Source organism: Brachyistius frenatus, unplaced genomic scaffold (assembly GCF_029030835.1).
Source record: "Brachyistius frenatus isolate BFR_SWC_R1_liver_20210118 unplaced genomic scaffold, ASM2903083v1 Contig_8, whole genome shotgun sequence".
NCBI lineage: Eukaryota > Metazoa > Chordata > Actinopteri > Embiotocidae > Brachyistius > Brachyistius frenatus.
Genome location: NW_027210607.1, coordinates 2,015,485 through 2,041,303, shown reverse-complemented (window position 1 = coordinate 2,041,303; position 25,819 = coordinate 2,015,485). Strand labels below are relative to the sequence as shown.

Genomic DNA, 25,819 nt, shown 5'->3' with positions numbered 1-25,819 from the left:
ACTGCTGTGCTGAGCTGTTTGGACACTTTAAAAAAAAAAGTGAACTCATTATAGAGAAATGTGTGTTACCGTTTGTAAATAAAGCTGACGTGACTTCCGTTCCCGTGCCCTCCTCGTGCACATCCCTAAACGTTGCCATCTAACATCCAGAGAGGAAGAACCTTGCTGGTTTCTAGTCATTCACTCGAGCAGAGAGGCCCGAAGTATTTGGGCATGATTAAAGTTTCACCACTCTGGTTGTTCAGTAACTAAAAACACACAGGTGCTTTCCTCTTATAAGCTCACGAAACAGACAACTCTTCTATCACGTGATCCAAAAAGGATGCACAGAGCACTGCATGTAATTAGTCTTCTTCAGCTGCAGTCTGCGTGCTTGTTATTGCCTCCTGCTTTCATCATTGTCTTCTTCGTTATACTTGACTAACACTGGAAGAGTTTCACATCCCGCTGGAAGTGAAACTCTTCTAGCATTTCTGTGGGACTGGAAGAGTTTCACAAAAATCCCCTCTTAAATGATTTATCAAAGCGTCATCACCTCTTCTCTTCGGTGTATAACTGTGCGTTATTGTTTTTAAGGCAGGACGACAACAGTTAACTTCAAAAAGCCTCTTTTTTTTTTTTTTTTAAGGAAATATACCATCAACACTAATTGATTTGAAGTTTCCGAACACTAGCTCAGTCTGTCAATAAATACCGTTGACTTTTCTCATCGGGGTCACAACATGAAGGCTACACAGTCATCAGGGAGACCAAAATGTTTTTTTTTTTTGAGTATTAAGCAAAGCCTCTTAGTTGCTTCTGGAGCCCTTTGTACCTACTGTATGTGTAACGCTTACAGCTCCAGCTGAAGCCATAAATCTCATAAAGTGTTCTCTAGGGAAAGCAGAAAGGCGCTGTGTGATGATATCAGCGAGCTGCTGTGACCTCAGCTGGTCTGGGATATTAAACTACATCAAACAGAGACGGTTGTTTCCCCGTTTGTCTCCTCCAGCAGGCAGAGGGGTGACCAGTCCAACCTGACTAAATCTACAGGCTGTATTCTAGTGGAATCAGTCCAAGTGCAGCTGCAGATAAATGCTACATTTTTTCTATTTGAATAAAATCAGGAAGTTGTATTTTTGGAGCCATCAGAGCAGCGTGGGAGCCTTGCTAGGGCGTCCCAGCGCCGGCGGGGATTTGCTCCTCAGCTCTTTGCTCTTCAGACTGATTGGCTGGGCCACCATCAGAGCCGGGGCAGAGAGGTGGTGGGCGGCGGCCTTCTGCTGATGAGCGCTGTTGATATAACTGGAGATGAGGAGGGTGATCTCTCTGATCTGTTGGCCAAACAAAACGGGCATGTCAATGCTAATAAAAATCCATTCATATTTAGTTGTTTGTGATGTTCAGTCATGTTTAGTCTAGTTTGAAGCTATTGATAGTTAATTATTAGCAGCTTCTGCCACCTGATAGTCAGTTCCACTCACGAGACTCACTTGTTCCTCAATCTGATCGTCAGGTTTCTCAGTAGGACAAAGGTAATGTCAGGAAACAAATGTTTAACCAGCCTCATGCTGCTGCCAGGATGACAGATTGTATTGTGTTTTGTAATATGTACTTTACCTGTGATGTCAGACGCTGATTAATATTCAATGAAATGAAAGGCAGCCCTTTGTAATACTGTTAAATTTGACAAATCTAATCTGACTATTGTACAAACAAATTTTCGATTATTACAGAACAAACACAGGTTGGACAGACATGCCATTAACAAGCGACTGTGATGCGATCACAGCTGTAATATCAGTTCACTCCTGGCATTATCAATTGGCTCTACATTTGTCTCAAGTGACCACTTGTGATCGGTTCTCACTTCCCTGCTCTATATGCATATAAACATAAATAAACAAGTAAATAAACATGTGAACACACCCATGAGGAGAGAGGAGGCAGAGCAGCAGGCATTTAACACAATGATCTCCACTCGATCCTCATTTTAATGCGCTGTCAATTAGCTTAATTGACATTTGTCTGAACACATGTTCAAGAGGGTTGGGCTCTGCTTGGTCAGAAATTACAGACGAGGTAAACTTAAGCAGTTCAGCTGAGCTCCGACGAATCACACGGGTTATATTTTCTGGTAACAAAAAAATTGAAGAAAAGTAGGTTGTAACGTGACAGCATGTGGAAGCAGATACAAACACTTGGATGTGGCACTGAGAGCTGCTCTCAATATTTCTATCACTTATTCAGAGGACATTGGTTGAGTAGGTGGTCCTTCAATGTCACTCAATACACATTTGCTTTTCACAATGCTCAAAGAAATGATCCCATTTGCATCCCAGACGCATAGTGGATCTCTGTGTTCACACCTTTACTTTGAGCTGACCACTTGTGATCGGATCACCCAGGACGCATGTAAATGCCAGGCATGAACAGCCTCATACATCCAACAAACCAGCCTCTGAACTAAACTTTGAGTGTGTTAATGTCATTGATATGATAAATGTCACCCATCAGACACCGAGGCTGCTCTCTCACTGACCTTGGAGGCATCCATCGCAAACAGATGTTTCTCTGTAGGTTTGTCTTTGCTCTGACCCACCACCACCATGAAGTCCTGCCTGCAGCCTCCAAATGTCATCAGGTTCTTGTAGGGGTGGGAAACAAGCAGTTTCTAAACACACAGGTATAAAGATATATGTGTGAGGACAATATTCTTATACAAATATGGAAAACAATGAAGTGAGTCACAGTTTCTGACAACCACATAAAAGCAGATATTACAGGCCTTCTATTGTAGTATTGTCTTTATCCAGCTGTTACTACTACTGGGTGATTTGTATTTTAAAAATGATATGAAGCTGAACATACTGTATTAATGGCCCTAAGTGATATTAAAAGGTGATTTTAGACCACATAGAAATGTTTATGTTTAAGGTCGGTACTTTAGAAGCAAAAGACGGGGACTCGGCAGAGGAATAATGTCTGGACAGCTGTCTGGAAAAGAGTTACAGCAGAGCTGCTTACAATGGAATTGTGCTCCAGGAGGCTGATACCATCTTCATGTACTGCCAGCCAAACACGTTCACCCGGCTCAGGAGAGGGAGTAATGCTCTGAAAACAGAGAGAGAAACAGGGAGTCAGATCAATTCCAAATTTGTTTTCATAACTATGTGCTATTCTGTGAGTAAACACCAACAGTATGCTTTATATCAGCACAATGCAAGTGTGGCTGTTCTTGATCTTGACTCAACTCGAGTCACATGTGGAGGATACATATTTCAAAGTTCAGAAAAGAAACTTGACTAGAAACCACTGCAAACAAATTAAAGTCAACAGAAGTGCAACAATCAGTGTAATTTAATCATCCCACAGCTTCTACTACACTACTGTAAACACACTGCAGTCACAGCTGTGACATCACTATGTGCTTTACCGCTAGTGACCCATAAAGAAATGGAAACCCCCTGTATAAGCACCAATACAATCATATTCTGCTGACACTGTGCCAGTGTGTTGCACTAAACTGCATTGTCTGGGACTTTGTTGGCTTGTTAAAAGATTGTGTGTTGACAACATGTTACAAACACCTTAACTGTACAAAGGCGTGTCCTGCAACCTTTCTCTTCTTCTTTTCTGTAGCTTGTTTTTAATTTGAGAAAAAAATAATAATACTTTGCAGCATATATCTGAGCTGATGATAAGATTTTAATTTACAGATTAGATTACAGTTTACACACACTCACCTCTGCTTCAAACAGTCTGGCACCAAAGAAAGGCCACTTTCTGGCAACAGTCAGGTAGATACGGACACACTCAGATGAACTTCGGCCCCTGAGCGAGGCCCAGCGGCCTGAGAGACGCTGCAGCAGTTGTCTGAGAGGAGGGAGAGGATGATACTGTTCATCCATCATATTTACCCGATTACAGCAGTCTATCTTTAACACAGTGTTCATCTCCGAAGTTGCTTTTCCCAACACTTTTGGGAGTCCCTTTGAGACAAGTAAATATCGATATAATCTTTTCACACAGATCAGACAGGACTGGATTCAATATGATGACAGCAAATTAAGACTTTATTTGTCAGGCTGCAACTCCCTGTGATGAAAACCTCAAGTTTACAATGGACAAAAGACTATAAGAATATCTTTTATTCTTTTATTGATAAAATAAATTATTGAAAGCTGAAAATGTTGTGTTGATGGAATTATAGCCAGTTTTCAGTGTGTTCAGATACCTGAGCTGCTCTTCAGACGTGGTCCTGCGGTAATGTTTCGGGTAGAATCGGTCCAGAACCTGCTTGAGGGTTTGGTTAGATTTGGTCTGAGCTGATCCAGAAGCAGAGAATGGACGTTCAAAATCTCCGAACTCCACCTGAACACAGACAAACATACAGTCCTGACTGTAAGTATTTAAATAGTTCAACATGATGTCTTCTTCAGGCTCTCTGGTTCATCAAAGTCAGCTTGAAATAAAGTGAAATGTCTCAGCTTTACTTTGAGTAGGTTTAAATCAATATGGAAAGAACAGTGTGGGAGATATTCTCTTTTTATTACAGATGATAGTGTGGCATAAAAACAAAACTATAAGTGAAAACATAAAATCATTTCACTATCAGACCTGTGCGAGCAGCGCGGCCATCTCCAGAGCCAGTTCCTTGTTGACTGGAAAGTGCCCCGCGACGATGGCTTCGTTGGTCTGATACGCCAGCAGCAACCTCTCCCTCTCTGACTCCCCCCTCACCTGCAGAGAGAAGTACAGCCTGGCGGAGGAAGAGAAAAGTCAGGAAAGAAACAGATATAAACAGAAGAGGGGCAAAGTAGTTGGTGAAATGGAAATATTCACTGACCTCCTGTAAAAAATTGTTTAAGATCGATGAAAACTCTAATGATCTAATTTGTAAGAAAAGAAACTTGTAATTCAGCAAGTAACACACTCTAAAGTTTAATTCATTCATTTGATTTCCCCTTTGTGGCTATTTTTAGGTGTGACAACAAATCCTGATCTTTATATATAGTCTGTGTTCTAAACCTCCATCTTGTCCTTGCTAAAATGCTATAAAACTGTGACCTGGTTAGATAGAAAGTAAACAGAAATACCACAATAAATCAGTGTTTTTTGTTTTTTTAATGTTCATTGCAGTCGCAATGAACATTAAAAAAAAAAAAAAAAAGGTTGAAATCAATGCAACTGAAGCAGAGATCATTTTGTTTTATTAAACCTGTCGCTTACACTACCCATGATGCAACTGGGCCACAAACAGTACAGTCAGAAATTTTAGTATGTTGTGCTATCAGCTGCTAATGTTGTCAAGCAGTGATTACAAAAGGCCAGGAGAGCTTTTGACTTTTTTCATTATCAAACTAGTCTTTAGATGACTGAAGAGACTCACTGAGTCCATCTATTATACAAACTCGCTTTATCCTGTGCAGGGTCACACGGGGGGAGGGGGAGGGGGGCCTGCAGCCTGTCCCAGTTGATTTTGGACAAAGGTGAAGGACACCGTGAACATTCATCAGTGACTTGATGCAGTTTATCAGCCACAAAAGGCTTCATAAATTTGTTTTCAACCTATGCACTAGTGATCCCCAACACCTGGACAGTGATGTGAAAAATCAGACAGTTCCACTTTAAGTAGCATTTAGTGACCCTGAATATGAGCAAGCAGTAACTTTGAATCTGAAATTTGAATCCCAAAGATACTATAATTGCCAAACCCTCCCAGCTGAACATGAAATCCTAAACCTGAATTCACATCTGGACTGATGGTTTCATACATGTATGCTGTCTATTGTGACTTTTCCTCTACCTGCTCTTGTAGGTGAGGCGGACAGTCTTGGTATTTTCAGACTTGCCCGTGTGCTGCTCCTTCGATGCCTGCTCCCATTTGGAGATAATGTCACAAATCTGCAGATGACATCAGACAGATTTGTGTTGGGAAATGCGTCACTTCCAATCTTCAAAAAGTGATTGTCATATGAAAAAAAGATGCACCTTGATGCCTCCTAGCAGACAATGCTCCAGCTCTCGTCCAGTGGGGTCATCGCTGTACAAGCTGAAACCAGACAGTCCTGTTTTTCTAATGCCGCTGTCCTGGTTGAGGCGACACTGGAACTCGTCCACTGTTGTTGAAGCATCAAAGCTCACAACCTACAGAAAGTATTTGGTGCAGATGATCATGATTGTGACAATTGAGCTCCTTATTGTTGGGATGATGTGAATCTGAATGTACAATGAGGGATTGTTCTGTGAAAAAAATCAAATCAAATCAGACATGAACAAATCTAAGCTCTAAACGAGAAATTTATAGCTCAAAACATTTCAATGTTTTTCAACTTTAAATCCTGTTAAAATGAAAATTTCTAACTCCAAACTTGTCCAAATTATTTTTTTGAATACGTCTTTGTGATTTTAAACACTTTTTCCCTCGTAGCTATGAGCAAGCTAGCACCGTCATGACTATGCTAACACCCTTACATCCTATTCTACCATTTGAGCTCAAGTTGTTAGCATGCTAATATTTACCAATTGTACAACTGATGGAATACCTTTAGCTTTGTGGGATTTTGGTCATTAAGCAAAATGAAATTACTGTATGACCTGGTGATGAAGACAAAAAGTTTAGGGTTCAAAAAGTTGTTATATTTCATCCTGAGGAAAACATTAATGTCTGCACAAAACATCAATCTTTCCAGTAGTTATTTGGACTTATTTTTTTTACCAAAACAAAAAAACATATCTACCTCATGGTCAAAGGTCATTAGGGTAATGGATGTAAACAAAAAGGTATCTTGTCATTGAATAAAAAACAAACACGTTAGAACAATCTGTAATCCTATATCTGGAGAGGGATTTCTATAATGTACAGTGTACTGTATGTTATGTGATGTTTCCTTTATTCTCTCCCTTTAAAACAGTTTCATAATTAAAAGAGAAAAGTGTAGCAACAGCTTCTTCATTGTTCGTATTTAGAAAAGAAATGTCGCGAAACACGTTTATGTATCGTTGCGAGGACTCCAGAGCTGCTTTTAGGTGTTCGAGGCTATGATCTCATCAATTCCTGCATGCATCGGCAGACAGAACACAGGAAGCAGGGCAAGACAAAAACAAACACCCACTCAGGAGAAACCTGCAGTGCTCAGGTCGATCCTGGGTGGAGCAGTGAAGCTGAAAAAGTGAGCATGTGCACGAGAGTGTAAGCAGACAAAACCCTTTGTGTGTAACTAAACCATGAAGCTGTGATGTAAAAGGAAGATTCAACCTGTTAGCATGAAATAACGTTTACAGGCTTCACTCCCACATCAGAGGCTATAGGTGACGATGATTATGATTATAAAGCAGCTCTTTACTCGATCATTGGCTGAGTATTATTATCACCTGGTATGTGTTGTTGAGGAAGTGAACGGGGACGCTGAAGGGCAGGGAGTGGTGGTAGGGGTTCCTCAGAAGGATGGACAGGATCTCCATACGGGACGGCCTGGCCTGCCTCTCACCCTTCTGCTGCGTCCGCTCCATTGAGCGCTGGCAGTAGATGGCGTACTTCCCCACCTCCGTCCTGAGCACAAACAGGGGGAGGTCATCAGTTGTGGATACATAATGTACATTTCCATAACCCTGAATTCACTCAGAGAACAATCAAAGCCACCAAAATGAAGACAGCAATGATGGAGTTCGCATGATGTTTGTGTATGCACATGTAGAGAGAGAAATAATGTACTTCAGCATGTAGCATGGTATTTAAATGACTGAAGATTTAATTTAAGCTCAATATGTTTGGAACTACCAGTGTAAGTTAATACAATTTTACTGCAGAAAAAGGTATCTTAACATTTTAATTGAAATTTGAAAAATCAGTGCAAAAATCTATGAAATCATGTCAGACACAACAATTATAAAAACAAACTTGGACAAAAACTTGAAATTGTTTTGACATATTTGTCGTAAGAGAAAAACTTTCTAAGATTTATTCCCAAACTTGATCATATTTTTTTTAGATTTTTAGATCCTTTTAAACTGATACTGGACTTTTGTGGCTGATGCCAATACCAATATTATTATTTTTATTAAAATAATAAAACAATTTTGATATCAATATATTGTTCTAAATGTGGTTATCATACACTTGTGATAAACACATGTAGGAAATGCAGAATATTTGACATTTTAATAATAAACCTTATTGTCCAACATGACATCAGTGCAGTGAAACAGTAAACTTCATTGAAAATGTAATAGCTAAAAAAAAATAATAAAAAAAAATAAGATAAAAGATGAACACAAATAGAAAAATTTCTAAAACATCTCAAGCATCTTTTTCTGTATTACGTTCACATCGGACAGCATATGATGTGAGTGTGCCTTGTTTCTTCAACAGTGTTCAGACCCCAGATGTTTCCTCACCTGGAGTCTCCGTGTCTTTTGAGGTGAACCTGGAGCAGCCAGAAGAAAGGATGCTGAGGCAGAAACAGTCCGACACACAAGGCCAGAAACTGCCAGCCCTACAGAAAGACACGCAAACACTCAGTCATCACACATCTCTATAAACTGTCACACGTGTGACTCAGACAATCTGTGTATAAATCCCCTGCAGCAGCAGCAGACAGCATTGCCTTGTTTCTGTGTTACATGAGAAGCATGAAAATAACTGGCCAAAACTGTAATTGTTTCGATCCTGTTAATCAGGTACAGAGTTTATTCATGGCCATAAAGGAGCTCACAAAGGAGGACTGAGTTGTGACTCATTATGTTTGTCTTTTCTGTAGCTGGCTGAGACAAAACCAAAGTGTCAATGTGACATGTCTTTTTAAAATGAACAGGTTTTACTGAACATTCAGCTGCCCTCTGCTGGTGTTTGTCTGTCTCTCATTATTGGATATGACAGCTCACTGCAGAGTGACAGTGGACAGAGTTTCTGGTTTATAAAGGCAGGTGTAGGTTACGATGTATTCTATGTCTGAGAGGAACATTTGAGACTTTGCTCTTGCTGCATATAAAAACTCTTTTGCAGATCACGCCAATATAACAGAGACAACACTCTCCAAAGTAAAGTGTTGAACTTTAAGGTATGTTAGATACAAAAATGTAAAAGATTTTTAAGAGATGTGATTTTTTTTTCCAGGTAGGTTTGATATCTCTTTAGTCTGTGAATTTGTTTTTCTTTGGACAAAGTATTTTCTGTGAATGACCCAAACTGCTGCTGCCACCGTGTGGTGAGCATGCACACCTGCAGGGGTCCCGGGTGTCCGTGCGGCTGCCTCCTGCGGGTCTGCTTGATGAGCTGGCAGAAAAACTCGTTCTGAAGCTCGGGGTGGGCCAGACACACCTGTAAGGCACTCTGGGCCAGGGAGACGTGGTAGTCGATGGCCGGAGCATCGATGGCCACGTTGATGAAAAGCTGACAAGTCTTAGGGGAAGGAGATGGATGGAGGTTCAGATACAGACGCAGAAAGATAAATAATTCATGCGTTATCGAAGATTAAAGCTGAAGGTAAATTCAACCTCTTATCATACTGCTGTGTTGTCTTCTTAATGAATATTGCAAAAGTATAAATAAACAAAGAATTTATTCTACAGAAAAAAAATCTGTAAAGTATTGATACATAATACCACAGGATTATTCGCCCACATGGATGTTTCTAGGTCAAACTGCATATTAATGCTTTATATTAATGTGTATTAAGTATTGAGGTGTTTCTGTGTTTACCTTGAAGAGTTTAACAGCCTCAGTCTGCAGGGCCTGTGAGGGCAGCGTGGTGAGAGGAGAGGACAGAGCCTCTTTACTGAAACACAACACGGGATGTCTCCAAATCTGAGAAGCTGAAAGGCAGATAGACAGACTGCTGGATAAAGACTATAATAAGCACAAGTCATAAAAGACGATGTGTTTCACACAGAGAGCGACATGCGAAATGCGGAAAAAGACATGCAGTGCAGTATACGTATAATAACTAGATAAATAAAAGAGACTTGAAATAACATTTAAAATAGCAAATTAAAAAACATAAATTGGTCACAAATAAACAAAAAAATGGAATACATAAGGAAGTTGGAGAAGTTTATGCACTCGCAAATTCACCAATCATGCAATGAGTGGGCTATCTATTTTTTTCCTCGTCTTGTACCACGATCAGTTATTGTTATTGATTGAAACGTAACCTGCCTCATTCAGTGAGGAGGCCGCCTGCTCCTACTATGATGAAACTCAATGTTGTGCTTAATTTCTGTTGCATCAAATTTGGAGTTTTATTTTTTATTTGTATTTTTTTAATTTTTATAGCAGGTTCAAAAACATCAGTGACTCCTTGTTACATTAAAAGGATACAAATTAGTATCTAAATAAAGGCCAATACCTCCTTCACTTTTTATGAAACAAGATGACTCATAAAGGACCATGCCGTTTCATACAGTAGGTCACACACTTTGGAGTGAGAAATAAAAAAACAAAACTAAATTTCATTCGGAGTGACTCAGTTCATATCACATAACTACACGAGCCATTTAAAAATCTGTTTAAATGTAGTTATAAATAGGCTCCAAACAGGATACAATCAGTATGTGTTTGGTTTTATTTTTCCTGATGTAACACAGGCCTTTCAAATCACAAAAATTAATTAAATTAATGATCAAAGAAAGTATGAAGGAAAAAACATCCAGTTAGAACAAAATTGTAAAACACAAGAAAAGAGAAAATAATGTGTGAAAAAGCCTCACTTGGATCTCCATCCAGCTGGAAGAGTTTTCCCACCAGTTGTTCGAACTCGGTGCCGACTTTGCCGACCGTGGTGCCCGCTGCCACAGCCAGATGGTACAGCCACGAATCCTGTAGAGCCATGGATATTAATGTCAGGGATACCAGAGGCACAACAGCTAACAAACAACATTCTTACAGACAACCATATTACTCAATGTATTATGATCTGTTTTCAATATAAACGTCCCAGATTAGCTACTTTAACGTACAGAAATATGGATCATCTCTTAATCAATATTCTCTTGTTGAAAAAAGTCCCCAGTCATAATGTACATTTCTTTTCAGGTTTGGTTTCTAATGACTAAAAGAAGAACATGAAAATGACAGACAGACGGCAACACATACAGAAACCTGACCCTCATGAAGAGAAAATACAAGTCGAAACTACGAGTCACTTGGAAGTCCAGGACATAACGGTCACAACGAAGACCAAAAACTCTTTGACTGACGCTGACCTTTTCATGGCGGGATTCGATGAGCAGGTAGGTCGGACCCTGCTCCTGCGGATGGATGGCAATGGTGAAGGGTGCCACCTGTAAGCCCCGCCCACATGCCTTCAGGTCGTCATCTGAATCTCTCGACCTGTCCACCTCCTCCACCCGGGCCTCCCACAGCTTAATCTGACCCAGCGGGAACTGTGAACACAGAAAAGACACTGTACACACTCAGATACAAAGGTAACGTGACGTTAAGCCAAAAAAATTTCCCCTGACAAGAGCGTGACAGTTTGATTTTCTACAGCCTGAGAATGTGTTCGAGTGCTGTTGGGTCGCACCTTGTCCTCCTGGCTGCGGAAGTAGTACAACGTTTTGCCGATCAGAGCGCACCAAACCCGCTTAGAGTAGCCGTGCTTCACCTGCAACAGAGAACGTACACATTTCAGTAACTGCAGTGAAAATTTAACAGGAAAATATATGTCAAATATAAGACATGTGAGAAGAATGTGAAAAGTAGTTATTAAGCATTATTTTTGGAGGATGACTAAATCTTCTTTTAGTTGGTGCATAGTTTAAGGTCATATCTGTGTGTACCTTGATGAGCAGTCCTTTCATGCCCGGGCGGATATCTGGCTGAGTGAAGAGAGGACTGGCAGCTTTGACCCTCAGCACAGTCTGCAGCACCCGGAGCCACTCCTCCAGCAGGTTGGGAGAGTCGGCCTTTAGGTAGTAGACGCGCTTCCCCGTCACTATCTGCACACATGAATACAAAACACAGGCGGAGGTTTTAAATAAAGAGGCTGAGATCTGACCACAGTTTATCTTTTTGATCAGTGTACACATGTTAAATGATGGTGGTGGTTTAGTGTTGGACAAAATTCTTTACTGAAATACCTGGAGAACCTGTTTCCCTTCTCCGCGGGTGATGCTGCTGGTGGCATTGACCTCCATCTGACCCTGAGGTTTCCTGATCACATCGCTCTGTGGGGGAGTGACCAAGTGTTACAGCTTAACTCAAAACCTCAGATCAGATCAATATCAACTGAGCTGCAGTATTACAGGTGGTCCATTAAAATCTATCAATGATGGATCTATATTATTTTCCTTTTTCGTTAATCCTATTCTAATTACTTAACTTGTGCACAACAAATTAATAAAAAGGTCAAAAAGCATTGAAAAAAAATGTAAATTCTATTTAAAGAAATGAAGCAAAATTTTTGAATAAAACCTACAGGTGACTTATAGTAGAGCAGCTCTCCGTCTTTGAGGACGAACCAGCGTCTCTTCCAGGTTTTCTTCCAGGTCTTGACCATTTTCAACAAGTAGCCTGACTTCTCCATTGGCTCCTACGGGACACGACACTGGTCAGGTTTATGTAGTATAGTGACAAAATTTGAGATTTAAAGGAAAAACTCATAAAACCATTCCTGAAAAACAAATCGGTTGTAATTATTTCAAGGGTAGAACATGAGGACACTTTATGTTAATCTGCCAACAAAAATAAACTTTTAGATATAAAAATAAATAAAAAAGTCACAAGTGGAACAGCTTTTGTAGCTAAATGCAGTATATCCAGTAGAAGTCCCAGAATGACCTCCCAGACTTCAGTTGTCATTTAAACTGACCTCAAAACACTTAAAAACATCTCTACACAGCTTTCACTCCCAGTCTATGGCAATGTGGAGAACAGAAACTAATGAACGTGGCCCAGTGTGATGTGTGTGTAATAGACAAAGTGATCTGTGACTCACACTCTTGCCGTTGTCGCTGGCTGAGCAGCAGGTTTTGGGGAGTTTCTGCTCGGGTTCAGAGCACTCCGTGTCGGTGGAGTAGGCATCGGGAGGGATGGCGTAGTCACTCTCTGATGTCATTGAAGCCATGGACACCGCTGGAGGGGATGCAGGAAGGTGACAGTGTGAGAGGGCAACGTACAATGAGATGAAAACAGAATTGATAAAAATAAGTAATTTCCTAATAGAAAGTTAGCATACAATAACTTTAAACTGACGTGTAAGACAGAGAGAAAGAAAGATGCATAGCTTTCAGCTGCTGAGCTCAAGAACAGCTTTAACTTTCAGCTGCTGTTTAAATTCCGGTAGATGTTTTGTGTTGTACCTCTCTTGAGAGAGCGCGGGCTGCCTGGGCTGCTGTCCTTTCTGGAGCTCGAGGAGGTGTGGGAGCTGCAGACGGAGCCGTCCTCCTCTCCGGAGCTGGACGACTCCTCAGAGCTGGACGACTCCTCAGAGAATGGATTGCTGCTCAGCAGAGTGGCTTTCTGCGAGACGGATATCAACACAGTTTTGGCACACACGTAAAACACAATACTGATTAAGCTCCAACCAGATGTTTTGATGAAGTTGGTGGTCAAACACACAAAATGAAGTGTGGTGGTAGACCCTGCTACTTACCCCTTTTAGAGTAGTGTAAACTGGTGTTGTCATGTTTTTATAGATGAGGGATGTGTACATCACAAAGGCAGGATAGGAGGACTGCAGCGAGGAGTCTGTAACAGATTAAACCTCAGTTTGTCAGTTGTTGATTAGAAATATTCTGTAGCAGAGACTGAATCAGCAGCTCAACCTTTATTTCAACCTGGCCTTTATTTTTTTTATTATTGTCTTACCTTTGCTAGCAGGGTCTGTGCAGGACGTGTCAGACAGTCTGATTCCTGATTTAGCCACAGCGTAGATACGACTTTCCTAAAAAGAAAATGTGCTATGTTATCAGTCTATATTTAAAAAAAAAAAAACACATACAGTAAATGTATTTTTGTCAGCAAATGTCACACAATAGATTACTATATTATATGTTGTTGCTCACAACTGACAATTATTTTGTAATGTTGGATTCTTAAGATGTGGTTCGTTATTTACTGGGACACATGGCGTTCACCTCCTGTGTTCTACGTACAGTTGTACAGGCTGTACTACTGTCAACATGAACCTCAGCAGCAGATGGCAGACTGAGCAACAGAATTACTGATGTTAAAAAGTTTTGTAGTCATTCATTTTATAGCGAAAAACATGAGGCTAAAATTTTGATTTTAAAGTTTTTAAATGAAGCCTTTATTCAAATTTGATTATGTCATGGTTTGGACTTGATCAATTTATCAGTTTTTGTGCTTTTTGTTTTACTTTGTAGTTCAGTAGTCTTTAGTTCAGTTGAGGTTTTGTGTCTCCTGCTTAGTTTTAAAATCACTCAGCTCTTGTGTCCGTCTTGTTTCACTTCCTGCACTGCTTCTGATTGCCTGCCCCGCCCTGATTAGCTTCACCTTTCCTCGTTGTCCTTCCTTCCCTGGTGTATTTAATCTGTGTGCTGTCCTTCTATCTTCGTCCCTTCGTTTTCATTGTCTTTTCAAACTTAGTAAGATCTTTTTTAGTTCCTCGAGCCTGTTTAGTCTTTCTTCTCTAAAGTAATGTTTTATTCTTGCTCTGTAGGTGATTTAAGAAAAAAATCAGCAAAATAAAAAAATCTGTTTAAGACCTCGGACATCGGAGGCGTTCCACCTTCTTAGAGATAAAATTCTTTAGGAAACAAAGTATTGACATTTAAAGTATAACATATTTACTGATACCATAAACGATCATAAATAAGCAGCAGAATCATAAGAGTTCTGGTTTATTGTAATGTAGGAACATGTCTTCCTGTGCAAAGTGGCTCAATCATAGGTTTTGGACATTATGTGTAGGTAGCATCATTTATTTATTTTTTTCAATGGGATTTGTTAATGAGACAAAAAAATATAGACTAGTATCTGTGTTATTCTTTAAAGAATCTGATTTGACCTCAGATTGACCTTTTCCAGTCTTACCCAAGAGGGGAGCCTGTGTAGAGGTGGAGTCGGAGGTTTGCTGCCAGGTGTGGAGCTGTCACACTCTGAGCTCGTTTCTGTCCCCGGTTCAGATGAGGTCTGTAAGGACGGAATAATGGGCGCTGTTCGCGCGCTGTGGAACTTTTGTGGAGGTGTGCTCCTGCCTGTCTCCATGCCAACCTCCTGCTGCTGGTCGAGGTCGGTTTCCTGCGGCCGGAGGGGGCGAAGCATGCTGATGGCATTACGTGTTTGCCCATGTGCTGCCTCGCTGCTGATCGGTGGCTGGCTCAGGTGTTTCTTGGCCAGAGACATGTTCAATAGGCCGAACCCTGCTGGTGTCCTAAGGCGGGGCTGTTTGGGCGAGGCGGGGTTGTCCCTCGGGTCCTGGGGAGGGTTGGGTCGTTTCGGGGTGAGAGCGGGCGTGAGGATGGGGCTGGGGGTGTTCGGTTCGCTGGAGGAGGATGAGGAGTCAAGCCTCTGGGACTGGAACCGTTTGTTGAGCTCCTCAGAGGCGCAGTCCTCCAGCTTCGCCCTGTGCCCCTCCTCGTCCTCCTCCTCCGCCTCCTTACACCCCGCCAGCACTCCGTCTGATGACTCCAGCAGGTTAAAGCTGGGCCGCTCCGCACGCTGCATGTCATCGTCAAACAGAGAGCTGCTGTCGTCTGAAGCAGTCAGGTAGGTCTCGCTGCCAGGCCGGCTGAACTCCAGACTGTACGCACCTCCTCCTTCACCCTCGGACGCAGTACTGGAGAGGACAGACGAGATGCCACGAGATCCACACACATTCTCACCAGGACTCTCAGGTGCACTGTTGTCCCCCAGTGGAGGAGACAGGAGTCCAGCTGAGTTGGGTCTGTGGACTTCACCATCTGTCCCTGATGAGATTGTCTGCTTAATGCTCATCTCTGCCAAAGCAAAAATGAACACATCTATTCAGTCATTAAATAACAGTAGATGAGTGACAATATAAAATTATTTCACTGTTCTGTAGAGTAAAACAAAATGAAAATACAGGTTCTATTTCAGTTTAATTCACATTTCAACTGAGAAAACTAAGATTCCCAAATCAGAGCTTAGTTTTGTTTCATGCCAATCAGCTGAAAGATACGAAAGACCTGAAGAACAAACAATTTTTGTCAATGTTATTGAAAAACTAAATTCAATCTTTGGTTTCATTAGTATTTCTGCTCCTTTACATGCTTTGGTAGAAGCAGTGTTTTTGGATTTGAGTTGGTATTGTGGACGTAGGGATGGCTTCAGCCCTGGGTTTTTATTTAGCACCACCAACACCAGTTTAATTTATCTGTACAGTACACAGGTCTTTGTTTTCTGACCAACCACCTGCAAAATTAATGATATTCCCATAAGCCATTTTGTTTATAGTGATTTAGCAAATGGCTGCTTTCTAATACACTGTACCAATATGAACACTGTAAATAATAGTGCTGCTAAACATCAGCATGTTACAATTGTCACGATGAGCCTTTTAACATGCATAAGTAGCATTTAGCATTTGACATGCAAGCATGTCAGAGGGCTAGACTCTTCTACAAACACCCAGCAGAACATTTTATAACTTTGCAGAGTTACGACCCAAGAATGTAATTCCTCAAGCTGTTCTTCTGTTGGATCTGTCTGCACCATGGATATGACCTCACTATGGGACTACAGTTCATGTCTTGTATCTCTATGCTGTCCATTTCTGTCTCTGCTCTCCCCTCACCCCAACCGGTCGAGGCAGATTGCCGCCCACCTCTGAGCCTGGTTCTGTCGGAGGTTTCTTCCTCTTAAGAGGGAGTTTTTACTTCCCTCTGTTGGAGGTTTTTCTCCCTTAAAGAGGAGTTTTTTCCTCCTACCTTATGTAGAGAATTGTTGAATTGTTGGGTTTCTCTGTATAATGCTGTACATTTCTGCTGTAAGGACTTTAATGTGTTAAGTGCCATGAAATAACCTGTGTTGTGATTTGGCGCTATATAAATTAAATTGAATTGAATTGAATATCTGGGACCAAGTGGGCACTCACCAGTTTTGTCTCTACCCTCGGTCTCTTCCTGGGTACTAAGGCTCTTCTGGGAGGGAGCCGGTCCAGTGAGGACCTGGGGGTTCGTCCCCCTCACCTGGAAACAGCCGAACGTCAGGCTGCTGAGACGCTGGGCCTCACCTGGTCTACACAGGACTCCTCGTCCACCGCCGCATTTCTGTTCGAAGGCTGCAAATACACATGTTGCAAATGTGTGTTTAAAAATGCATGTTAGCCACTAGCATTTACTTTAGCTTCATCAGGGGAAGTATCTATGTAATTCTTGCAGGTGAACAGATGCAAAAAAAAAAAAAACATAATTAAAAAAAGTTCTTACCCTGAACTTGTTTCTGTAGCTCCAAAATCTGAGCCTCCTGTTGCTTGTTAGTTTCTCTTAATGCTGCATTTTCCACCTCAAACTGAAGAATAAACATGTTTTCACATAAAACAACAACTCTTGAGAAAGATGGCTTATAAATTACTACTTAAAGTCATCTTCCGGCCTCCACTTTGTCTCTTTTTGATCAATAAAATAATTGTTTTGGGAACTTCTTATTAAATACTGAGTTATTTACCTCGGACAATTTCAGCATCACCCACTCTTTGATCTTTGCTGCTTTCTCCTCCACTGTTTTGGCATCTTGAAGTCGTACCTGTTTCTGTTGAAAGAAACACAAACTGGAGTCATTTTTCGTTCTGGGTAAATAAAAGCAGCTGCATCATATTTTGGGACACAGAAAGTAGATCGAGTTTGAAGATAGAAGTGGATCTGTGTATTTCAATAAGGACATCACAGAGAACAGGATGGGAAAATCAAAATGAACCCTAAGAACAAGACTGAAAATACCGGGAAAAGTCGGGTTCATGAGGATCTTGGTAATATTAAAGAAAACTGGGATTATGAATATTAGTATTACGAGATAATAAAAATAGTTTGCTCTTCCTGTATCTTCAATGTTCTTAATCGAGGATTACAATAAATCCTTCATATGTCTACAGTGAGCTGAGCGTTTGGTATGTTTCCATTTCACTTCCTCTCTCATGCTATAAGATTTTTCTTTTTATCCATATTCTCCAAAACCAGGTAGAGTATCTGTTGGTTATGGGTCTTTGAAAACGAACTTCATACCATATCTTCATCTAGATTATTTTGCACCTGTAAAACAACAATCCTCCACTGGCATCACATTTGTAGAAATCCTTCAGTGTATGTGTCTTACCTGCTCCTCCAGCTGCTGCTCCAGCTGGGCGATGACATCCTCCTTCTCCTGCACTAAGGCCTGCAGATCCTGGCACTGTTGAAATAAACGCACCTCCGAGTCTCCAGACTGACCGTCTGGAGCCTTGAGCTTCTCCTCCATCCACTGCACCTGATATCAGCACACGTACACTTGATTACACATGACCACACATGCTTAAAGTTCAGGTAAACACGCTCTTGTGTTTGGATGGTTACCTGCTGGTAAGCAGTGAAGGCCCGTTTCTCTGAATCGATCACCTGCGTCTCCAGTTGTTGAATCTGGGAAAATTGGCAACATTTTATTATAAATGATCTCAATTTATTTCTGACCGTTATCTTGAGAAAATTTATAAAATAATCCTCCCGATATCTGACTAGTTTTGTAACTTAATACCCTCACAAACCTATACAAAGCACACTAACCTCATCCAACCGATGTAAAATCCGTCTTTAGATTCCCTCCAGAGTGTTTACATATATGCATGGAGATGAAAACACCAACTTCGCTCTAGTCTGAAGCCAAACACAGCAGCACCAAATAAAGACAAAGAGAGTCCTACATGCTCGAGTCGTAATGAGAACTCCACTTTAAGATAACGCTGATACACGAGGAGATGCTTTTCAGCTGCTGCCGGGTTTTTATTACTCAGAAGAATGTCTATAATCACAAAGAGTCACATCTAATTGCTCCGACTCGTACCACAATCAGTACCACATTATTTCACAATCTCAAATGGTACGGTTCAAATTTAAATGGACCTTCATCAGCTATTGAATCATAATTGGATTTGTGGATTTGTATTCAGTTTGTATTGTTATCTCTGTGATAAAAAAAAGTATCATCTCTTAAGCTTTAATATAAAACTATAGTGAAAAAAGTCTACAGATATAATTACAAAAAAAACTGCTATTAAAACAATGACTATCTAAGATGTTAAATACTATAGGACTGTATGAGACCTTTACCTGTCTTTATGCTAGAAGATTAGAGTGCTAAAAATGATAAACAGATTTCCTTCACAATAAAAGCCTGTGATCGTCTTTAACTGAACGCAACATGTACATTAACTGTACCATTACCTATAAAAAGCAAGCAACTGTAACATTTACTATAAAATGCGGTGTCCATCACTAAGAAGAGGCTGTGATTCATTTGTTTACAACATGAACACTTCCAGCTCAGGATTGATGAGGCAGTTTTATGGCTGCAGAGGTGTAGCATATAGCACCTTTAAGCAGCTCCATTACGATGATGAGGTATCACATCTATAAAGCTACAACCAGCTCTTTGTGTGCTGAGATCAGAGCAGAGCATGTGGAACCTGGCAGGAGTGTGTTAAAACTGCAGCAACACCAAAATGTTGCACTGCTTTCACACACACAGAAAACGAGTGCACTGCACTGCTCGTGTACATACAAGAGGATAAAGAAAAGAAACTGGGACTCAAGCAGAGAGAGAGAGATGACTTTATGAGCAGCATTCCTATGAAATTCCTCAGCTCAAAATGGTGGAAGCAGCAGAAGAATCCGTGTCTTCTAGAGGGAACTCTCTCAAATCTCCGAAGCTTTATGGAGAAAAATATACAGGAATGTCAAAGGAAATTTTCTGTAACCACCGCGGTCACAATATTCTGCTCCATGTGCACATACACACATACAAATTAGACCAGATTAGAGGGAACTTTAAAGTGTGTCAGCCCAATTTCCTTTAAAGTGAGCTGACACTGAAGAATCAGAACTAAGAATAAGAAGATGATGAAGGAAGTACCCTAGCAGATATATATACACAGCAAACGAGGCCTAACTGTCTTCAATGATTCACAGGTTAGTCCAAAGAATACTTCACTGATCACAGGCCTTTTCACTGCACCTGTTTGACCTGTGAAAGGACACAGGTGGATCTACTGTCAAGAGTAATGTCCCTCTTTTAGTTATTGATGACTCACACACAATCCCTTATTCTGTCTGATGGCATACAGGAAGTGCCGTATTATCATGCCTCTGATCCCAAACTATACGTGTTGTGCATATTGTAGCCAAGCTGAGACAACTAATGTACAAACACATTAACTGATTCACCATATAAAAATATTGTACAACTGCAATAGAGCTGTCTGATAAGTCAATTACTGTCTGGTGTTCTTGGTAACTTTCTACACGTCATAGGTTGATTAAAAACAGGAAAAAAAGTTATTCAGCCTTTAATTTACAAAGACCCGGTGATGGCTACCTCCTCAAAGTCTTTCTTAAGTGGTGTTTGTTTTAAATTAAACCAAGTGCTACCCAGTAGGATTCAACGACTGGAAACAATCATCAATGGAGTGTGTCAGACTTATATATTCATGCAGTGAATTTGAGATTGGTAATACGAGGCTAGTTTTCTTCAGGTTTGACCAGATTTTTTTTTTATAACTTTTGGAGATCCTTTAATTACCACATGCAACGCATTTAATAGATGTTTCACACTCAAACCAACCAAAGTAGTATGAAAACCTGCAGGGAAAACAGAGTCTTGTATTTTGGTACTTTTTTCCACTTCTTGAAGTATATAAAACAATTCTAATTTAACATGAACCGGATAAGCAGCAATTTAATTAAATTGAATTAAATTGAATACCCATTAGGAGATGATGAGCTTCCAAACTTCTGTAGCAGTGTTCACTATCTGATGGTGCTGAAAGACAGAAAAGGCCTGCAGCCTACTTTTGGTTTACATCTGTTTGTATGTCTCCTAACAGCAGCAAACAGATACAAAGTCAACTTTATCACTAACACTGCTGAGGAAAACATATTTTTGGAACATCTCTAAGGCCATTTTGAGGAAAATAAATGTTTTTGAAATATTAAAAAATGTAATAGGCATTTATATCAATTTAGTTTTCGTAATACTACGACTAAGCATAATGTTTTAGAAGTGGAACGTGACTTACTGCCCACACACTTGCATGTCACATGTACTATGGTGCTGCCAACTTCTTGTGACCAGTGGTTCTGTCACATGCACTGCAGGAATCAACAAATTAGCACTTGAACTAGTAAATGAAGCTGTCGGTTCTGTTGTCGCATCCAAACTGCACGGAAACCACTGTGAAGGGTGACAACTTGTGTTTAGCTTCGCTGTGGACGCAGCCGTTGGAGACGGGCATGGCCACGCTCCAGTTTTCCTCTGCGTCTGTTCACTTTCAGAGACCAGAAGAAGAGGACTCAGCTCAGTCCAAAGGCAGCCGCGCCCTACGAGGCAGCCTCACTGTTTCCACCACACAACCTTTTCTGGACTGAAGTGGAAGCCGAGTCTTCACACAGCCAGCGTTCCACTTGTCATTTTAATGAGATTTCAGAGAATTGAAAGGATTATATCACTGTATGTCCACACTTGGCCTGAAAGCGGTCTGTGGGTGTCTTTCATTCAGTGTTGGACAGTACAACCTGAACACATCTGCTTTTCAAGATAAGGTGCTCAAATTCATATTTTTGTGTTGATTAAAACTGACAAATCCAACACAACAAACTTTTTCTGTAGTTATTTTAAACCATAGAAACACACACAGATCACTGATTCACCAAATGGAGGTCAATACATCGCTCACACACACACACACACACACACACACACACACACACACACACACACACACACACACACACACACACACACACACACACACACACACACACACACACACACACACACACACACACACACACACACACACACACTCTTCTCCTTCTCGATATAGATTCTCTGCTGCACCACAAATGGCAAACCGCATGTGCCTCTCTCAATAACAGATATAGCATCTGGCTCACAACAGTATGTTAATTACAGAGCATGTATACTGTAGGCTACAGCTGGAGACAACACACACACACACACACACACACACACACACACACACACACACACACACACACACACACACACACACACACACACACACACACACACACAACCTCATACACACACCAGACAGAACAGCGTATAAAAAGCCATAAACATATGTCTGATGACGACGATCCTCGCCCCTGTATCGGAGCGAGCGTGCAAGTCTGTATATTTTCCTCACTTTAAATATTATATATAGGATGAATCCGACCTGTGTGTGTTTGTCACGTCCTGTACAGCTCAGTGTGGATGACCAATGAGAGGTTAACTCTGACAGTGTGGTCATTTTAAGAGTCATGCCTCATTATCTCATTATCACGCACGCACACACACATACGCGCACACACGCGCATACACACGCACACACACACACACACTCACACACACACACACACACACACACACGCACACACACACACACGCACACACACACACAGACACACACACGTGACCTCTCAACAATGCTCCATCACCTCTACAGTCAATTCCCTCCTCAGATCCAAAATCCAGTTCAACTTCCATTCCTGGAATTCCACAACTCTGTGGCCAACCTCCTCCTGAACTCCCTCCATCCCTCCCCCATCCCTCCATCCAAACAGCCAGCTCACAAAGACTTTCTCTGTGGGCTGCGATGCACACTGCTTACCTACAGTTATACAGATTTAATGCCAAAAGAGGGTCACACATTTTAACTGCAGTTCAGACTAGAAATGTTAAGACTTGCTAAATGTTTAACAAAGTGGAAAGTGAAAACAAACAGAGGGATAAATCTCACTTCAAAAATGAGACTTCCTTTGACACACACAGGACAGGCACAGAAGCACACATCTGTACGCACATTAAGACATAAACATAAATAAAGAAAATCAACATCTGTGTTGAAGGCAAGAAAAGTCAGAGTATCGGTTAGCTGTAGGCATCTGTGTGGTGGTGACTGGGCAGCCAGAGATGGAAATTACAAGTGGATGTTTGTGTGTAGCGGATGAGGTCTGGATAGGTGTGTGTGTGTGTGTGTGTGTGTGTGTGTGTGTGTGTGTGTGTGTGTGTGTGTGTGTGTGTGTGTGTGTGTGTGTGTGTGTGTGTGTGTGTGTGTGCGTGCGTGCGTGCGTGTGTGTGTGTGTGTGTGTGTGTGTGTGTGTACTTAAAACAGCTCAACACTGTGTCTTGTATAATATTTGTATCCCTACATATATGAATATGAATCATGGTACGATTGTGACATCTAGGTGATGTGCTTCATCCTACTGTTGATCCTCGTGATTCTTAATGATACGTCTAATTTGAAACCAATACGATTATTCCATAAGGCCCATAAGCCCCACCTTCCACAAAGGAGTGCGTTTCTAAAAGTAGAATCAGTTAGAATAGAAGAACCCTACCAGAATACACAACTCCACCCATTGTGGTTTTGGTTTGTGCTGTAGAGTATAGATATATTCATGGGAGGCTGTGGCTCAGACAGTAGAGTGGGTTGCACACTAATCGGAAGGTTGGTGGCTCAATCCCCAGCTCCCCCTGTCCACACGCCCAAGTGTCCTTGAGCAAGACACTGAACCTTAAGTTGCTCCCGATGGTGTACCATTGGTATGTTGTAAGTTGCTTTGGATAAAAGCATCAGCTTAATGTAATAATATACATGTGTGTGTATCTGTAAGTATAGGTTTGATGATATTTATTTATTTGTTACTGTCACCAAATCCAATGACAGGAACTAACAAAGAACGTATGCAGGTGTTTTATATCGAAAGCCTGATACGCGATATGTCTTATTCTTCTGTAAAGTGTATTAATCTGCAGCTGAAAATAGTCCCAAACAGTTTTCTATAAACCATGGTGCCCAGCTATTTCAGGAAATTATTTTGGCTTTTGAGAAATCAAAACAACAAATTAGTGACCGCTTTTTTAAAAGATTAGTAGCCCCTCAATTGGTTTGGATCAGACGGTAAGAAAGTTAGAAAGTATCCAAAGATAACTGTTCATTGGACTTTCTGAGAAGTCCAAATTTCCATGACATGTGCTGATATTTCACTACTATATGGGAAATAATCTTAGATGATGGTGAGCCTCAGCAGTAAGAGGTTGAAAGCTTCTTTCCTTTCCTTTTTCATGGAATTAGTCTTGTATGGATTTTCTTTACAGGATTGAGATTCAAAGTTTTTCTCAGCAACGCACATGCTGACAGATAGAAAAGAGAAAGTCAGTGAGTGTATGAAGTTGAGAGGGGCGAGGCTGACAGAATCACAGAAAATGTAACACACATGGTCTCTTTGTCTCCACCAGGAGATGTGTAGCCTCCTGTTACAGCTGGAGGCCCTGCTGGCCAAAACTAACATCCCTCCCAAATGTCTGCAGCCACGACAGTTTTCACTTTTGGTGTAAAAACTATGTTCAAAAAACAGTTTTTAAATGAATCTGACTTGACCTGCATACATAGAATAAGTGACTGCTTCAGCTTGCAGACTCACTTCCTGTCCACACACACACACACACACACACACACACACACACACACACACACACACACACACACACACACACACACACACACACACACACTATTTACTAAACTGAGTATTTCCTCCCCTGGGCAATTCAATCTCCACACAAGGCTTCAGTTTTTTCTCTTTCTTTTTCTCCCTTTTCATCCCTTCAATCAGGCTTTCTATGATTTTAGCAATTTGCCGGATTCTGTTAATTAATTTACAACTGAGGCAATGAGACAGAGTTCAGACGTATTTTCAGTGTTTTTGTTTTGGAAATATCTTCAAAGCAAAGATATTGTTTTCTTTTGATGATGTGAAAAAGTTTTTTTTAATCATAATTTAGTAGAGAATTTACCAGTTGGATTTGAGAAGCTTATTAGAGTTTAATGCAAAACGTATTGTTTCTGAATTGTTTGAAGTCTAAGTGAGTGATTCCTGATCTGCTGGTAAGTTATCTGCTTTTGGGGCAACATCTGTAGTCAAACATCCTGGATGGATGTTATGTTATTAGACATGATAAGGTAATTGCTTAGGATTTATTGTTAATCTTATAATATTACCATTGCATTTCATACAGCTCTTGTCTTTTGACCTATACACTCCTATCACACAGACTGCACTACCTGCGTGTACATAATCCATCAATGAACTGATACTAGCCAACTGTTCTTGCAGCACCTCAATATTCGAGTGAATCATCGCTTCTTTTAACTCCCTCCTTATCCTTTTCTGAGTCCACCGCCACCAGAGATATCGGAGGGATTTAGTAGTGACGTACGTCTGCTCCCACACTGCTTTAAAACAACAAGCTCTGGCTGAGGGGTTGGTGGGAGAGAAAAACACATCAGCAGGGGTCTGGATGTTAACATGATGAGCTCATGGCATCAAGAGGTCAGCGAAAAAACATGGCGAGGGGTCACAAATGAAGTCACTGCATGTTAATTCAGGCTGCTGTAGTGGACCAAGTGTAGTCAACATGCTGTGATAGTCAAACCATGAACTGGCAGTATACGTCTGTTTTTATTTGTCTATTGAAAGTCTGATATTGTCCAACCAGTTTCATTCACCTCTGAGATCATGAAACTAGACTGGGTATACTGGCAAATTCACAGATGAATTTGTATACTGAACGTCTCAGTGATCACAATAAACTAACACTAAAAATCAGCATGTACAACGTATGGTTAGTCACCAGCTTTGGTTTAAGTGTATTTTT

At 40.9% G+C, this 25,819-nt stretch overlaps 1 protein-coding gene across 1 annotated transcript in view; it reads right to left on the bottom strand.

Annotated features, from left to right (window-relative positions):
* Positions 1-447: 447 nt before the first annotated feature.
* The window catches only part of plekhh2 (pleckstrin homology domain containing, family H (with MyTH4 domain) member 2), a 30,996-nt gene continuing 5,624 nt past the window's right edge, over positions 448-25,819 (bottom strand). The window contains exons 3-30 of the mRNA XM_069689772.1: positions 18,454-18,516; positions 18,218-18,367; positions 17,573-17,656; positions 17,335-17,416; positions 17,001-17,186; positions 14,978-15,882; positions 13,790-13,865; positions 13,575-13,669; positions 13,282-13,441; positions 12,918-13,054; positions 12,399-12,512; positions 12,061-12,147; positions 11,761-11,919; positions 11,505-11,585; positions 11,185-11,364; positions 10,690-10,798; positions 9,683-9,795; positions 9,203-9,382; positions 8,380-8,477; positions 7,357-7,534; positions 5,974-6,129; positions 5,789-5,886; positions 4,600-4,741; positions 4,217-4,353; positions 3,726-3,855; positions 3,007-3,093; positions 2,522-2,653; positions 448-1,313 (exon numbers count right to left, since the gene is read on the bottom strand). Of these exons, the coding sequence (XP_069545873.1) occupies positions 1,128-1,313; positions 2,522-2,653; positions 3,007-3,093; positions 3,726-3,855; positions 4,217-4,353; positions 4,600-4,741; positions 5,789-5,886; positions 5,974-6,129; positions 7,357-7,534; positions 8,380-8,477; positions 9,203-9,382; positions 9,683-9,795; positions 10,690-10,798; positions 11,185-11,364; positions 11,505-11,585; positions 11,761-11,919; positions 12,061-12,147; positions 12,399-12,512; positions 12,918-13,054; positions 13,282-13,441; positions 13,575-13,669; positions 13,790-13,865; positions 14,978-15,882; positions 17,001-17,186; positions 17,335-17,416; positions 17,573-17,656; positions 18,218-18,367; positions 18,454-18,516 (4,305 nt within the window). The 3' untranslated portion in view covers positions 448-1,127. The remainder of the gene's footprint in view (positions 1,314-2,521; positions 2,654-3,006; positions 3,094-3,725; positions 3,856-4,216; positions 4,354-4,599; positions 4,742-5,788; positions 5,887-5,973; positions 6,130-7,356; positions 7,535-8,379; positions 8,478-9,202; positions 9,383-9,682; positions 9,796-10,689; positions 10,799-11,184; positions 11,365-11,504; positions 11,586-11,760; positions 11,920-12,060; positions 12,148-12,398; positions 12,513-12,917; positions 13,055-13,281; positions 13,442-13,574; positions 13,670-13,789; positions 13,866-14,977; positions 15,883-17,000; positions 17,187-17,334; positions 17,417-17,572; positions 17,657-18,217; positions 18,368-18,453; positions 18,517-25,819) is intronic.